The sequence below is a fragment of the Prionailurus bengalensis genome, chromosome E1 (assembly GCF_016509475.1).
Source record: "Prionailurus bengalensis isolate Pbe53 chromosome E1, Fcat_Pben_1.1_paternal_pri, whole genome shotgun sequence".
Lineage (NCBI taxonomy): Eukaryota > Metazoa > Chordata > Mammalia > Carnivora > Felidae > Prionailurus > Prionailurus bengalensis.
The window spans coordinates 23943755-23960920 of NC_057347.1; the positions used below are offsets into that span (position 1 = coordinate 23943755).

Here is a 17166-nt window from a genome sequence, read left to right on the forward strand (position 1 = left end):
TGCCTGCCAATGCTTCCTTCCCTGGAGAATGTTCCAGCAGATATCTGCCCCTCTAGCACATGCCCTAAAATTAGTGACTGTCTTAGAAGTCTCAGTTTCCTGCTGTTCTCTGGTACGTAAGCCCTACTGGTTTCTAAAGCCACATGTTATGGAGGCTCTGCTTCCTGGTGTAGGTCCCTTGAGCTGGGGAGCCCATGTGGGACTTGGACCCCTCATTCCTCAGGAAAGGCCTTTACAGTGGAGATATCCCTCCCACTTGTGGGTCACCACACCAGGGGTGTAGGTCCTGACTAGACCACATCTTGCCCTGCCTACCCATCTTGGTGTGGCTTTTTCTGTATACTCTTAGTTGTGTAAAATCTTTTCTGCCAGTCTTCACTTCATTTTCAGAGATAGTTCTATATGTAGTTGTAGTTCTGGTTTGTCCATGGAAGGAGGTGAACTCAGGATCTTCCTACTCCACCATCTTGATCCCACCCCCTTGAGGGAAATTTTGGGGTGATTTTGATGGTGGTTACGCATGTATTTGTCAAAATTCATAGAATTCTGTTCCTGAAAGTGGATGATTTTTCTATATATAAATTATACTTCAATAAACTAGACTTTTCAAAAATTTCTGTATTTGGAAGTAATTTATTGTCAGTATCCTCCAGGCTGTAGCTAAATGAGCAGTTGATGGATTCCTAAGATAAGTGATTTCTTTTTGGCAGTCAGTTTTCACTCAGGAAGCCTATGTTTTGGGCATACTTTTCTCATGCTTTTGACAAGTAAACTGTTGTGTGGCTCTTCTTACCCCCATTACACTGAAAATGTGTTTCTGTTCTTCACACAGTCCACCTTCAAATCCTTGTCATCCTTCTGCCATTTAACTCATTCCTCTGTTTTCCTCTCCCCTGCATAAGCAGAGGTCTTCCAGTGTTTTGGGTGGCCTGTATCTCGGCCTCTTTTTGGCCAAATACCTTCTCCCTCCTCTCGTTGCACAGTCCCTTTACTCCAATTTACCCATCCACAGACCTGATCACTTCATAATATTGCTGTTTGTAGAGCGGTTTTTAGTCTTGTAGTGGATGGTCTTTAATCTGGCTGTGGCTCAGGTCAGAGGCTTTCCCATCCTGTGCTGGCAGTAGGTCACTGTGCCCCTTCTCTACCCCAACTCTGGTCTACCAGCTGCCAACCAGCACTCCAGTTTGCCAGTGACAAGCGCCAGTGAAGAGGGGAGAAGAAGTTGTAACCCTGAGTCTGTGTATTAAGAGGCTATATTTTGGGAACCCCCAGATATTCTTGGTCGCAAAGGCACCAGTTCTGTCTCCCTAGAGATGTAATTCCATTCACCCTTGGATATAGTCCTAGAGAAACATTTGCACAGTAATATGTACTGCACCACTTAAAATTGTTAATTGGAGATTGAATTACTTGTCAGCTTTTAAAAATGTAGTCCTCTGAGGTCAGAGAGGAGGGTGTTAGCAGCATGAGTAGATGAGCTATTGCATTTTTTTTCTTTCCCTTCCTCTTTTCTCCCCCTCCCTTTTCCTCTCTCTCACTCTTCCACCTTTCTTTTGTCTCTGTTTTACCACTTGTTTCCTGCTCCCTCTTATTTTCATTCATATTTATCTCTCTGCCTTAGCCAAACCTTTATCAATAACCTGACAGATCACAGAGTGACTTTAATATCTAGAATCATGAATAAAGTCCAGTGATGATTGCTTGGGAAATGTACAGAACTCCTCAGATCCTCTTGAGAATGGAAATACCCTAATGAGAAGGAGGATTGCAGCAAGGACTGTTTGTGTAGCCTAAATTCTTAGATGCAAGAGGAATTATGTACTTCCTTCTTCTTTAAATAGAAGATTGCCCTGGACGAAGAATTGTTTAAAGGAGGAAAGATTGGCTAAAGGGGTTCAGAAAACAGCAAATTTCATTTTTTATTCCATTGATATGCATCATTCTTATTCACATCTTCAGCACATGATTGCAAATATTTGCCTATATGTCTAAAGGCCCCCATCATAATGTATATATCAGGACAAGGGCAGGTTTCTAAAAATTGAGCTGAGTTGCATCTATGAAACTTGGAAATCTTAATGCCTGTGCTGACAAATATCCTGACAAGTAAATACTATACTCATTCAGTATTACATAGTGATTTCATTTGCACAAAACCTCACAATGCTCTGCCACTTCAGTCAAACGTCTAGAGCACTGGGGAAAGGAAGAACGTGTTTATCTTGATCTCCAAAAAGGGATTTAAGGGAGAGAGCAGGCTGTATATTAGACTGTTTTCATTGCCTGTCAGCTATGGTAAACCTGAGCTGTCTGCGGTGTCTCTAGATAAGCAGCAACAGCAGCAGAGGCCTTAGCATGTATGTATGACTGCATTCATTTGTACTTCTTATGTATCTCAAAATTTCTAAAGGCTGTGTAGCATCTTTGGTGGAGCCTTTAACAATTGTGTCTCTGCTAATCACTGGCTTTTATGCAGTGCCCTTAATTCTCAGGTCTGCCAGCTTTAGTGAATGAAGTGTGGGATGAAGCTTAAGTTTATATTGAGTGGATGAAGATCCTCTTTCCTCTCAGAGTCAGCCCTTGTTTAGTTCTGTTGGTGTGGGCACTCTTCAGCAGGGGACCCTGAGGTGGTGCCTGTTCCTAATATTTTATAGTACTTCTTCTCCTCCTAAACTTGGGGGGCAGCAAAATGGGGCCTCGGGAGCCACCTCTGTTTGAATGGCTCCTCCTGTGTTTAAATATGGTTATTGATGCTTGTTGGAAAGAGAAATTAAAAATTTGTATCACGCAGTAGAAAATGTGAGAAAAGTAATTTGGGAAATGGAAAATGGCCAACAGCTTGATTTGTATAGAAATGTGTATGTCAGAGCTGGAAAACTAATGAATGAAGCTCACCTACTTTGTGAAGATTCTATGTTGGTGAGGGTTGTTTGCCCCAGATTTTTCTGTGAAATATTGCTCGGGCAACACCGAATAATAAAACAGTGGTACTGTCTATGTGGACTGTTTCTTTGCCTCCCTAGATACTGATCAGGGTTTGCATAACTGTTCCAACATGATCATTTCAGAGTTAGGCAGAATGGATTTTGTCCTACCCCAGATTCTGCTGCTTTGGTTGGAGCTTTTGTTGTGAAGTATTCTAAAATCATTAAAACCACTTGAGTCAGCAACGACCCCTATAAATCAGGAGCTATTGTGTGCGCACTCATTCTACTGGTGCATGCTCCAAACATACGGTCATTGAAGATGAACTGGAGGGGACTGCTTTCTCTTCACCGATTGTTAAGTAGCTATGATTGTTAGCATTTGTTTGTGATTAGTGAAGCAGGTTTCCTTTCTGTGTGTCCTTCCCTCCCCACCCCCATCTCCTAAGATAAGGCCAGTCACAGCCATTTGGATGCTCTGTTAGTCTATCCTATAATTTTTCCCTTTAATTACCAAAGTAAATGAATTTTCTCTCACGACAAACATTTCTTTAGTCCAGAAATAGTGTCCTTGGTTATGGTAAGCCCTAGTTAGGTTTCTTTCTGAATCCGTAGGAGAAGTGTACAAATACTGCCTTTGAGAACAATGCCAAAGCATCAGAAGCTGCGTACTACTTGTAAAGGGAAGATGTGCTAAGTGATTAAATTCTTGCTCCTTCCAAGTTTGTCTCCCATTAATTTATACGAATATGGAGTAGAATGGGCAAGTGGCAGAGCCTCCGAGATGAGCCCAGTCCTGGATGTTCTTCCCTTTTGAAATGAGGGACAAAGATGTGTGAGGAAGGTGTATTTGAACCGCTGAGCAACTCTTGGTCTGCTTTGGTCCCTTTTTCCAAGATTGTTTATTCATCAGTTCACCACAAATTTGGGAGGAGTTTGAGGCTCTAAGCAGATGGACATTATCAAGTACTAGTACTGTTTCCCATGAAAGAAAACCACGTTTCTGAGTATAAAATGGCCCCAGCTGTCTTCCAGGCAGCAAGGAGTTCTTGGCGCCTGACATAGATTGTGAATATCAGATACTCAGGGTCAGTGCAGTGTCTCCTTTTTATTTCTTTTCCCCCTTTCCAATTTTATTTTAATAATTAAAAATACTGCTGATCACACTGAATGACTTCTGGCAGAAAGGCGGTCTGTCCCAGAAGGACCAGTTGTGGGCCATCGGGTTTATGACGTCCATAAAACCAGAGCCACATCAGAGCATGGCCTCCCTGAGTGACAGGATTTTTGCTTCCACCAGGGTCCCCCATCAACTGACTGCTTTGGATATTTGTTTTGGGTTGGTTTTTTTGTTCTGTTTTGTTTCCTGATGCATGTGTGACTGTACATGTGTGCACACATTTAAAGATATAAATGAAACAGGTATGTAATGCCCTCTGCCTGTTAGAAAGACTAAAGCCATCAAAATAACAAACGGCGTGTATTTGCTAGAATGTCAAAGTTATGAGTTTATTTTGTAATGATGTGCTCCTGCCTTCATGAGGTAAACTGGCCGTGGCGGAGGTGTTATTAGTAATATGGACTCAGTGGAGCAGAAAGCCGAGTGACCGAGAGATCAGTGTATCAGTCAGAGAGAGGGCAAATGGAAAGAGACAGCAGGAGAATGAGAAAGGAGCCACAGTGCCTGGGCTGAGATTAAAGACGGAGGAGGAGGGGAGCCCAGTGGTCAGATATGGTCTCCCCTGTTCCTGGGGCTCCTTCAGAGGAGTCGCTGGCATGTTGTTCAGCCCGGGGCTGTCTGCAAACACTGGTTCTCTGCACTTCCTTACCAAGGAAGGTGGTAATCTGAGAACAATTTTGCTTTCCATATTCCTTTCAGAGAGTCTCTTCGTCCTTCCTAGCTGAAGTTAAATGGGTCTGAGGCCAGCTGGGCCATACTGAGGGGATTACTTTGGTCACCAACTTCCTCATCCTTTGCAACTTCTTGATGTAGGGGCTGACCCAGCATGGAAGGGACCATCTCAAAGCTCCTAACAAGAAGGGGCAAAATGGGAATATACAGGTAGAATTTGCTGGTCTTTCATTTGTTAGATTCTTCCCAGAGACTAAAAATGAGTAAAAGTTATTACTAAGGAAGAAAAATTTGTGTTGTTATTTTCTGAAGGAGAGGAGGGGAGAGGGAAAAGAAAAGGTAAAATACAGTAAGCGCTCTACAACTGTTTAGAGCTCTCCAGGGCTACCCTAGATGACTGGCAATTACTACCCACTCGGCAGTTTGCAGTAGTCAGTGATCAGGCTGCCCGGCTTCCATTGCTGGGTCAGAAAACCTCCCTCCCTGAAAGAAATTATTAACCAGTCTTCGAGGGAAAAAGAAACCCTACAATTTCCAAGTCCACTCATATTTTTTTCTTCCTTTTCTTCTTCTTTGAGGAAAACTTTGTGGTTTCCAGTTGCAGGTACCTTTCAACCTCACACAGGTTAAACTCCTTCAGGGATACACCAAGGATTGAGGCCTTGTGTACTCCCTGGAACATTGGAAGAGAAAGACAGAGGAAAGGCGGGCTTGGGTATAAATCACTGCCCTCCGCCCAGCACACTAAAAGGACTTTAGACTCAAGGGTTTGTGTGTGGGTCATGGGTCGCTTCTGGATTTTGCCAGCTTTAGGGCTGTGTGTGGGGACCAACTTCAAAATTCAAATGTAAGGGGAAAAGTAAGCCTTTAAAAAAATTTAGGAACCTAAACCTCATAGCGTTTAACTGAGTCTTGTCATAAAGATTGTCAAAAGGCAGGCATGTTACCTCTTTGTGTAGACGTGTAGCAATTCCTCTGGTCTGCTCACAGTGAGGTAGCCTGCACTTCAGAGTCCCAGCCTCACCCACCACCATGGCTCTAGCTGAGTCGAAGTATGCTACACCTATCTGTGGCAGCTAGGAGAGAGAGAGGGTTGCTGGTTTTTAAATTGCAAAAATGTATGTGATTGTTCAAAAGCCTTTTTGATTGTTCTAAGCTCTCTTTTTTTTTTTTTAATTTTTTTTTAACGTTTAGACAGAGCATGAGCAGGGGAGGGGCAGAGAGAGGGGGAGACACAGAATCCGAAGCAGGCTCCAGGCTCTGAGCTGTCAGCACAGAGCCCAACACGGGGCTCGAACTCACAAACTGCGAGATCATGACCTGAGCCAAAGTCGGAGGCTCAACCGACTGAGCCACCCAGGTGCCCCAAGCTCTCTTTTTAAGACAAAGGAACCACAGAAGCTGGAATCTGTGTCTTGTGGAGAAAAGAACCCATCTTAGTGAGAATCGCAAAATAGACTTTGCCTTTATTTCTGTCAAGATGAATGTGTTTTCTCTTACTTGTTTCTCTAGGTCCTTGGGCGGGAAGTATACACCTCCAATAACCAGCTTGGGGGCATCCAGATCATGCACAACAATGGGGTGACCCACAGCATCGTTTGTGATGACTTTGAAGGGGTTTTCACTGTCCTACACTGGCTGTCTTACATGCCTAAGGTGAGCCCTTTGTACCCAGCATTGACAAAGCCCACAGAACCAGGCCTCTCCACCAAGGATTACAGGGCCTCTGTGTTTGAGGTCTCCTCTGTATGGGGGAGAAATTGTTTTATGAAATATTCCTCTGGAAGTTGTTGGTTTCTCTTTTCCTTGCAGCTGTCTTTGGGTTTCTACCTTAAAATGCCTTTGGATTTCATTGGTATAGGCCCCTTTCTGATGTTTTCCAGTCACAGAAGGCTTCATGGCCTGTCTGAGCTCAGATCCCAGCATACCAAGGCCTCTTCCTCACTGTGGGTTTTCTCCTTTGCAATAGCCATCCATCCCCCTGGGAAGCTTCCACTAAAGCATGGAAACACTGAAATCAGGAGTCAGAATGTACCACATTTTGCCAGGCTCCTACATGATACTTGAGACCTGTGCATGTGGTCAGGGCCTGGCAGACAGTTGGGATGCCTCTCAGTGATGACTGGGACAGATAGGTGTGATTCCGTATGTGGTCCCTACTGCCTTTGTAATGATTGTGGCTGAGCTGGTACTACAGGCCTATTGTTCACTGATTGCTATGCTCTTTCCTCCCCACTGCCTTTCAGAATGTGCACAGTTTAGTACCTCTCCTGAACTCCAAGGATCCTATAGATAGAATCATCGAATTTGTTCCTACGAAGGCCCCCTATGATCCTCGATGGATGCTAGCAGGCCGTCCTCACCCAAGTATGTATTTTTTGAGGGTCCTGTGGTACCCTGGCCCTCAGGCTATCCGTCTTCCTTTTATTCACTAACCAATTCCTGCACAACAGTACATGACAAAACAGAGCTACTTTAGTAGTCTGGAAATGAGACACATCTTTAAAACAGCTCTCCAAAGATTAAGGTGGAAAACCCTTCCAGAACAAATGAGAAACAAAGGAAATTAGATGTACAAGTCAGTCTCTGAGTCATAAGCAATACAGTCACTAATACATTTCTTCTGTTAATTCTGTTATTAAAGCACTTATTACTTAATGTGTTCAAAGACTTTAAATCTAAGCAATAAAGTCATAGAATCTTCGACCATCTAATCTCTGTAAACAAAGATTAATCAGATCAGTTTTAGGAAAGATATTTGACCTTCAGTGTAGAACATGACTATACTCTTGTCAGCACACTATTTCTGAGCATCAGCCTGCCTGTGCCCTTTTTTCTTATGATATTGGTAATAGTTGGGACTTGCTGTAGTTATTCATGTAAGATTATTTTGTAAGGTCATTATTCATGAAGAGATTGTCCAGAACTCTTGACTTCATAAATATATTGAGTGAGAACAAGCCCTCCCTCCATGTTTATCTCATATATCCCTGTCTTGTGGCTGATTTTACCTATCTTCAAAACAAAAAACCAGAAAAACAGTGGTGTCTCCATGTAAGGTGAATGTACATTCTCACTTGCCAGTTCATTAGGCTGCTTTAACAAACCTTACTTCTCAGGTGGTTCTTTTGTGAGGCCCCAAATCCCCCTACTACATTTTGAATCTGTGTTTTTCAGGTTATTTGAGAAAGTGTTCTTCTTTGCATGTTTATGACAACTATTTCAAAGAAAGCCTTATTATCTAAAAGAAGAATGGAATGCAGAAGATAATTCATTAAATTTAAGAGTCATTTTGATTTTGTTGAAAGAAAAGAAGAGGTCTGTGTAAGGAAGACTTACTAAACCTCTGTGGGTACCCACTGTGAGCTAGGTGGGACTGCAAAGCACTTTCATATACATTATCTTCTTTAGGCTTTCTACTTCTCAGAGATTAAAAAAAAAAAAAAAAAAGATCACCACTTTAAAAGCTCAGAGAAGTTAAGTGATTTGTGCAAGGTCACACAGCTATTACTTAGGAATTGGAACTTAATCTGCAGTCCAACTATAGATAGTATAGAAAAATCACCAGAGGAATTTCAATTTCAATTTTTACCTGTTGTCTTCAGTACCTTTTCTTACTTTTCATAAAATGAAATTGTTTTTCCTACATAGCCAGAAAAAATCACCATAGTAATCTCCCTACCTCTCATATGTGTACCATGATTATGATAAGAACTATGAACCTAAGATCTTGTCAGCCTTAAAATCCAGAACTTTTCTGGGGGAATTCAGAACAAGAGTCAGTGAGTCTTCTCCTGGGAATCATGAGGGTGGTGGCAGGGCAGGGGTGGGGAGGGGCATCTTAGTTGACTTATAAGTTCTACATCTGAACTGAACACAACCTGCTCTTTAAGGTTTCGGGGTGGGGGTGAAGTGAAGTCCACCTACACCAGCCATGGCCCACCAATGACCCCCCCCCCTAGTCAAAATACAAGGTGGGAAATTTTTTAAAAAAGAAAGTCTTTCCATTTTGATGAATTTTATAGTTCCAAATCATTATTATTGAAGTAAGAATCATAAAATGATCCAAGCATACAAAGTTAAAATTTCAGTATCCTGATACACTTAGAAGTTTGATTTAGAACCTTCATCAAAATTTGAGCCCTCTTTCATGGGGTGGACAGATGTGTGTGTATGTAGGTGGGCATTATCCTGGCCATTATTAATGAAATCCACAGAATAAAATGAAATTTGTGATAAACTAAGTTTTCTGTTTTTTGGATAATATTTTTTCATCGTCTCCCTAGTAATTCATCCTGCTGTCTATGTGCAGCTAACACTCGCTCCCAAATCGAGTGACTTCAGATTTTAATTTAGTGGAAGCGTTAAAGAAAGCAGATGATTCCCTGTGATAAGTTAAAGCAGATATCTTCTAGGTGAAAAGTTAAAGTCATTTATTAGAGGAGATAGTGCTGTGATATTCTTCAAACTGACGCCCAACACGAGACCAGAATCTAAACGATCGGCTTTGGGCTCACGATAGAGAGATAATTTTGAAATGGATGATCACATTTTACACTGGGGCCATAGAGGCAAGGAATGTAGAACACAGTAATTACAAATTTAGTCTTGATAAAACACTCTCCATCCTGTTTAAGTCAGCAGAGGTTAGCTTGCTCGGATCTCCACTTTTAATTGGTTTTGGACTTGGGTTTTTAGGGGGCGGAGGGCCATGTTCAAATTAGAAGGATCACTGAGAAACCGTGAGCTGAGGGGCAAGCTAGGAAACCGTTATTTGCAGAAGCTTTTATGGGGCCTTGGTCAAACATGGATACCTGTGGAACAAAAGTTTTTTTCTTAACCTGAGATGTCAAAAGTTACGTGTCTTGCCAGTAAGGAAATTCTATGTGCAAGGGTGGTTAATGACATTAAGTGTATGCATCTTAACCGTTACATTTTTGCTACGTGTCAAGAGTATGTGGGCATGGCCCTTCCTTAGAGAAAGATTATAGTTTGTCAGCTGTAAGTAAAGGGGATGTATCATGTATCTTGCTGCTTTTCTAGCAAAGAAGCCATTCCCCTTTTCCTTTCCCCACATTTGGGTCCTCATCTGATCATTAATACTTATCATTGGCTGTCTTCAGCTTTCCATTACAAAAACGTCAGTGGAATCAAACAAAATTGTAAGCTAAGTTTTAAAATAGAAATAGACATTTTGAAAACACTTTAATGACTTGGCTGCCTTTTGACAAATGTTTGTGGTGTTTTGAAAAAAGCCAAGTTATTTATTTAAAAGCATGCAAACTCTGCTAGCTGAACCCCATCGTTTAACAATAAATGATGCTTTTGCTGATAAATGATTCTTTTTATGCAGACTAGCAAATGAAATAGGAGATGATGTCTGAAGGCAGATGAACATTCAGCTGCCTGATGCGTGCATCTATTATAATATGGTTAAAAACAACAACAAACTCCCAAAATAATCCCCCAAATCCAACCTTAAATTTGCCAGTTCCAGTGCATTTTCAGTGGATTGATGATCTTTATTCTCCCTTTGTGCTCTTTCTTTCCCTTCTGTAGCCCAGAAAGGTCAGTGGTTGAGTGGATTCTTTGACTATGGATCTTTCTCTGAAATCATGCAACCCTGGGCACAGACTGTGGTGGTTGGCAGAGCCAGGTAAGAGCCCTTTTGTTTTGGAAGCTCTTCTTCCTCCCAACTAAAACCAAGAGGAAAGGGCCATAGCTATATAGGTTTGTTTTGTTTTGTTTTACCAATAATGCTCTCTTTGTCTAAACTTCCGAAGAATATTGGATTATAGTCATGCCCAACCAAGGCAGCAAAACTGAAGTGCTGGTTCCCAGTAGTCATTTACTGTGTCACTCCAATGATGCGTTTAATCTGAAGTCTGGTTTTGACACTTCCTTTTTATAATGCTGAAAGAAAAGCTCTCTGAGGGCTATAAAGCCCAAATACAATAGCCATAGCCCACCAATGACCTTCCCCTTCCCCAAAGACCATTTTCTTTCAGAGGCAGGTGACAAATGAATCAGACTCATCTACCTTTCCATGTAACCCAAAAGATCTATGTAACCTAGAAGAAGTCCCTTCCTGGCAGTGAGATTATTTAAGTAACAAACGTACTATATTGGTTTATCATCAGATTTGAATTGCAAAAAAATAAAATAAATAAAATTAAAAAGTTTGCCTGAAATAGGAATTAGTAAAATAAACTGGGATAGATTGCTGGACTACCTATATTTTTCAAATGGGCAATTGAAGTTTCTATTAAATTTTAATACCCCCTCTAAGAAGTGCTTCACTCAACAGCAAGCCCTGCACGAAATTATCTGTAGCGCTCGCTATAACGAGCACCTGCCAAGGCTGATCCTAATCTCGTTCTGCACTGCGGAGACATGCTGCCCCAGGGACCCACATCTGGAACTCACCTTCCTCTCGGGGGCAATCAGTTTTCCTTATCTTGGTGAAAAGTGGCACCTGCTCAAGATTCTCAAACATGCCACATTGGGTTGAGATTTAGATTCTAGCCTTGAAAATAATTCTAGGCTTCATGGTTCTCTCTGTACAGCAGGTCAGCACGTCTTATGCTGCCAATGACAAGGAGCCATCAGATGGCAGATCCAACAGACAGGGTCTTCCACTGTGACTCTGAATAAGAGTCAGGCCTGGAGTTAGCCCAGACTGAAACTCACAAGGGCTAGCTCCCATTTTCTCTCACGTCTCAGGTCTTCTACCTCACCATGGGCCTCCGGGTCCCAGTGAGAACTATTCTTTGTGCCTGGTAAAATTCCATGGGGGAGTGGGGGTACACTGGAGATAGAACCCTCCTACCAGAGTCTATTGGTTTGTTATGGAGGGTCCTTATATCACAGACCAACTTTTTTGAAAATTTGTTACCTATTCTGCTTCAGTTTTTTGTCTGTAAAAATCATGACAGATTTTAAGCCTCAGAAAGTGAAACCTTTGTTTAGGTCTTTAAGATCCTCCCATGGGAAACAGGAAAATGCTTTACACTTATGATTGGAAGAATAAGGATTGTTCTGTGAGCAAGATCAGTCAAGCTTGGCTTTAGTTAGCTCTGCCATTGTTTATTGCAACACCCACTCTGACTTCTTCCTTTCTTTCCATCTGATGAGTTCTGGGCTTCTTACTCCAAACACATACACATGCTCACAAGTATATAAAACACAAATGGAGCTAGCTTCTTTCAAAAGCAATGGTATTTCAAGAAATAAATATAAATGTATTCTTCTGGGATTGTTACTGTAAGTGCTGCCAAAACTCATCTTTGGTATGTATGTTTGGAATATGTGTGCTATTGGCTGTAAATTGTCTTTTATTATTCCATGGCACCTTGTCCAGGGACACACTATAAAACAAGATGTAGCATCTTCATGTGCTAGCCTGATAAAATTTATATGAAGTATAATAGAAAACAGAAGTTGTTCTGAGCTGTTTTCAAGTTCAATAAATAACTGTAATACTCGGATAAAGATGTTCTTTATTAGGTCACATGGGCCCTAATATATAAGTTATAAGTTACCGATTTAGGGTGGCTTTTGCAATTACAAGTTTCCAGTTGGATTGTTAATCATTGTGAACAGAAATATTTCTAAACCCTCCTGTGTACCTCCTGCTCGTTGTCTGGTTGTCTAGAGGGCTTTTGATTCTGATTCAATGCAGGCAAGTGACAAGGGGGTGGGTGGTCCCCACTCAGGCCCCTGTCAGGCCTCTTGTGATGACAAGAATCCATTTCCAGTAGCCAGTGTAAGACTATCCTTCATGGAAAAGTTTGTTATGGAGATGCTGTGGGGAATGAGAGACTATAACCCATCCCAGCCCTAGCCCCAAGGAACGCAGCTGAGAAAGTGCAGCCTGAATCACATTTTCCAGAGTAAGCACTCACGCTGTACCTTACAGCAACCACCATCCCCCTCTTCTCTTTCTTCCTGATTTTTATCAGGAAATCTTTCTGAGGACCAAGTTAGGAGGGTATCATGGAGCATAGATGCAGAGCCTTTTCCTGGAGAGTTTTTTAAAATTAACATATATTGGAGATTAAATGTATACTTTTAATATAGATCACCTATTTCACCAAGATTACTACTGCAGGCTATCCCTGTTCCCCTGCTCTCTTCCAGTGAAATAGAAAGCTAAGGGCTTATTTAACCACCTCTGCACCCTTGGCACTGCTTTTCATCATCTCCATAAACACCTACACATTTCTCATTCATATACTCAGTGTAAGACCGACTATACTCTCAAATAATCTTATCCAGAACCACAGTATTAGTACTCCATAGAAATGACAGCTCTATTCCAGCAACGCCAGCTTAAATTCTCGGGTGCCTCCTACCTTTCAGACCTTTTCTCTCTGTCTTCACCAAAGCAATGCTCTAGAGTGATCTGAGAAATTTCATTTGGCATCCACAGAGATAGGTGTGTGCATGTGTGCATATATGCGCACACACACATCTAGACTGTTGAGTGTAACTCCTGAGGCTCCCCTAGTACAACCCTTGGTTTGAATTTATCATGTGGAGAATAGAAGTGATTCTGAGGGGAGGCTCCCCTGGATTTATAAAAATGTATAGTATTTATCAAATCCAGTCTCACATTTCACCCCTAGAAGCGTCAGATTTTCCTCTGTTCTCTGTATTTGCAGTCTCCAGTGCCCCCACCGTGATGTTGTGATGTGGGGCTGGAAAATAAATGACTAGCTGTACTGTTTACATATATCAGATTCTTATTTGGGTCATTTTTTATCAGGCTAGGAGGAATACCTGTAGGAGTAGTTGCTGTAGAAACCCGAACAGTGGAACTAAGTATCCCAGCCGACCCTGCAAACCTGGATTCTGAAGCCAAGGTAGGTGACCTCAAGTACCCTGTGCTACTGTGCTTGGAGCTGGATTTCCCTTCTGCAGAGCCTGTGGATATATCGGGGCATTGCACACCACCAATTTGGGAGGGAATGGTAGTCAGCATCCTTGAGTAATTTCAGACCATCACGTGCTCACCTTTCAGATGACTCTAAATGGATTGCAATCTACCTGAAAAATTACTTGGGCCTTTACAATGGTCTTGTTGATGCTAGAAAACAGTCTAGATTCATTGCAGCTGAGGGCTCTTTGGTCCCAGATTCTCTGAACACACACATGGATAAGAAGTCTGCCCTAACGCCAGAGGTGAACACTGCCACCCATCTACTTTTTTTAAAGGGTAGATTACATCCTGATAAGATCCAGAAAATGAGGGTGGGGGAAACTAGGGACGAGGTTACTCAGCAGTGTCACGTCAAATGTTTGCTGATCAACTCCAGTATGGAGAAAGCTGTACTAAGCACAGAAGTGAGAGGAGTGTAGACTGTGTACTGTTAGCTTGCTTTGAGGACTGGTGTAGTTGAGCCATGTACAGTTGCTTTCTGGAAACCTAGAATGAGGATTCCCAAGACTGCATTCATCCATTAGAAGCAGTAAAGTTTCCTTCTTCCGACTGGGAGTGGTAGTGTACTCAGGAATTAAAAAGAGGAGAATTTGACAAAGTCAAAGATCCAGGATCCTTTCTTCTTTTTTACTTCAAAGATGATCCTTTTTTTTTTTTTTTTTATTTTGAGAGAGAGTGAGAGAGCGGTCACGTGATTGGGGGAAGGACAGAGAGAGAGGTAGCAAGAGAATACCAAGCAGGCTCCACACTGTCAACACAGAGCCTGATGTGGAGCTCAAACCCACGAAAATTGTAAGATCATGACCCAAGCTGAAATCAAGAGTCAGACACTTAACCAGCTGAGCTACCCAGGAACCCCAAAAGATGATCCTCTTGATGAACAACAGTTTTTGTGTGTTTGGTTTGGTTGAGTTTTTAAAGTAAACCAGTAAAACTTTGTTCACCTTGGAGAGACTTCCCCTCAAGCTCCATTGTTAATTGTGTCTTCGTCTTTGACTTTCCCCAATAGATAATCCAGCAGGCTGGCCAGGTTTGGTTTCCAGATTCTGCGTTTAAGACCTATCAGGCTATCAAGGACTTCAACCGAGAAGGGCTGCCTCTGATGGTCTTTGCCAACTGGAGAGGCTTCTCCGGTGGGATGAAAGGTGATTGGCTTGGCTCTGGGCTGGAGGGGCATAAACTGATTCCCCAGAACCTCACAGCACAGAGGAGGGTTTATAATGGGCAGAGCCAATGGGTTTCCTGACAACTATCACCCTAGGCTTTTGAGGGATCATACTTCCTCTGAAATATATCTTCTGAGTTGCAGCTTGAGTGGGAAAATTCTGGATGTTTTACAATTCCATACAAAATTTCAGAACCGTCTACTAGTGTTCTCTAGATGGGCTGCTGTTGTGGATTTAGCTTTCCCGGATGAATGATGACTGTTCTGATGGTCCTGGGGAAATGTGATTGTGCTAGTCTCTGTCCCTCTTTTCTGAGCACTTTTTGTTGATGTTATGCTCTAACACTCTATAATGACCAGGGTAGATACTGAAATTAGCCTTCACCAGAAGAAAACGAACAAATTCTGTACCAGAGGCTGTTCTTTGTGGTAATTTGTGGTGTATTTCATTCTTATCCAACAACAGCCCTGGGCCTATGGCTCCAGCATATTAGAACATTATTATACAGGCTCTGTTCTGTGCTATGGGAATTGCTTAGTGATCTCAGCAGCTAGTATCACCATTTACTGAGAATCCTCCCTGTGCACAGCTACTGTGGATTGTTCAGGAGAGCCAAAGGTAACACCTTCTACCTCATAGAGCAGCGAAGCTGTCTCTCCAGCGGCCAGAGATTCATGGCCATGCTGAGGCCAGAGACTACATACCAGGAGGGGATGAGTACACTGATGAGTGTAACTTCATTCATGGGGGGAGACGTCTGGGTTCTGTAGCAGTAGAATGAGTGAGGGGAATGGAAGGAGGGAGGGGTTGGCAATGCTGGAGTAGAGTGGTCAGAGATACGGACATATCAAATGCGAAAGAATGAACCCAGAAATAGCTTAGCACAGGAGCATCTTTGGCTCTGAAGGAGGAAAAACCTGAGGAAGTTAGCCCATTTATAGGTTATCAGCTGTGTATGGAGAGAGATTAGAGCTTTGTGCCAACAACTTTCCCTTCACCTGGCTAGGAAAAGCCCTGTACAGCCAGGCTTCCCTGGCAAAGTGTAAAAGACTAGTGTGGTTTTTCTTTTCTTTTTTTTCAGTTGTAAAGTTTCCCTTTGCCCATATTTGCTGGAAATCTACCACATTTTGCACTTTTCTTGGGGGAGACTTGGACTATATATTCAAATTAATGTTTTTATACTTTGATAGACTCTCAGGTGAATTTTGTAACAAAGATAATAAATCAGTGGAAATGCCGTGAGATACTGAAAGTGTAGGTTCAACAAGTCAATCCTGGACATTGTTATTGAGTTCCTACGTGCAAGGAACTATGCTAGCTGCTTCCGAGAAAACAAAACTGAGTCAGAAAGAGACACTGCCTCAAGGAGTCGAGAAAAATGTCTGAGGCAAAATGATAAAGCCACAAAGTATAAACAAAATACTACAGTGTTCAAAAGAGTATGATACTATGCTGAAGTGTTTTTCTCTGGGGGAGGAGCCTGAGACTCCTTTCATTCCTTTATATGAGGTTTATTTAGCATCCAGCTTCACTTTATCCCACATTTCTTGGCTATACAATTTGCATTAAGACTTAGAGGAGAGAATGCAATGCCGGTACTCCTTAGTTATCTCTCTTCCCGTGGGCCACTGAGAATTCACTCTTCCTGACCTTCCTTAGGAGTAAGTCAGCCTGGCTCTTTTGTCCTAAGGAGTTCAGAGTTCAACAGCTTGCTGCTTGTAGGAAAAGCTTCAGTTCTACTGCATGTGGCTCAGGCCCAGGTTGGCTGCCAGCCCTGTAACAATAAAAGCCACAACAATTAGGAGTCATTGAGCTCCTCTTGCCAGAAACCGTGCTAACCATTTTATGTGCACTGTCTTACATAATCATCACAACAAGCACTTCTGAGGGGTAGGCTGTAGTATTTATCTGCCTTTTACATAAATTGAGACTTAGGTTAAGTAAGTTTCCCAAGATCATTTAGCTGAAGAATGACAGAGCTGGGAGAGGAACACAGATCTGTCTGACTTCCTCCAGCACAGTTGGCTGAGTTTAGAGCCTAGGACCAAACCAGGTCTACCAGAACATCCCCTGGAATAGACTGTGTAGGTTCCTGAGAAAGTTCTTAGCCACCTGCCTGTCTTCTGCTTTGAAGTTGTCCTTGGTCACTGTGATAAGAAACTTCAAGTGGTCAGATAGAGTTATTTTTTTTCATATTACAGGAAAGTACATATAACATAATGTTTATCATTTTAACCATCTGTAAGTGTACTATTCAGTGGCATTAAATATATTCACATG

At 42.1% G+C, this 17166-nt stretch overlaps 1 protein-coding gene across 20 annotated transcripts in view; it reads left to right on the top strand.

Moving 5' to 3' along the window:
- ACACA (acetyl-CoA carboxylase alpha) overlaps positions 1-17166 on the top strand; it is a 282866-nt gene that overhangs the window by 233641 nt on the left and 32059 nt on the right. For all 20 annotated transcript variants that reach the window (XM_043583806.1, XM_043583805.1, XM_043583808.1 and 17 more), the window contains 5 exons: positions 6292-6435; positions 7026-7146; positions 10339-10435; positions 13547-13643; positions 14730-14865. In XM_043583806.1, the coding sequence (XP_043439741.1) occupies positions 6292-6435; positions 7026-7146; positions 10339-10435; positions 13547-13643; positions 14730-14865 (595 nt within the window). The remainder of the gene's footprint in view (positions 1-6291; positions 6436-7025; positions 7147-10338; positions 10436-13546; positions 13644-14729; positions 14866-17166) is intronic.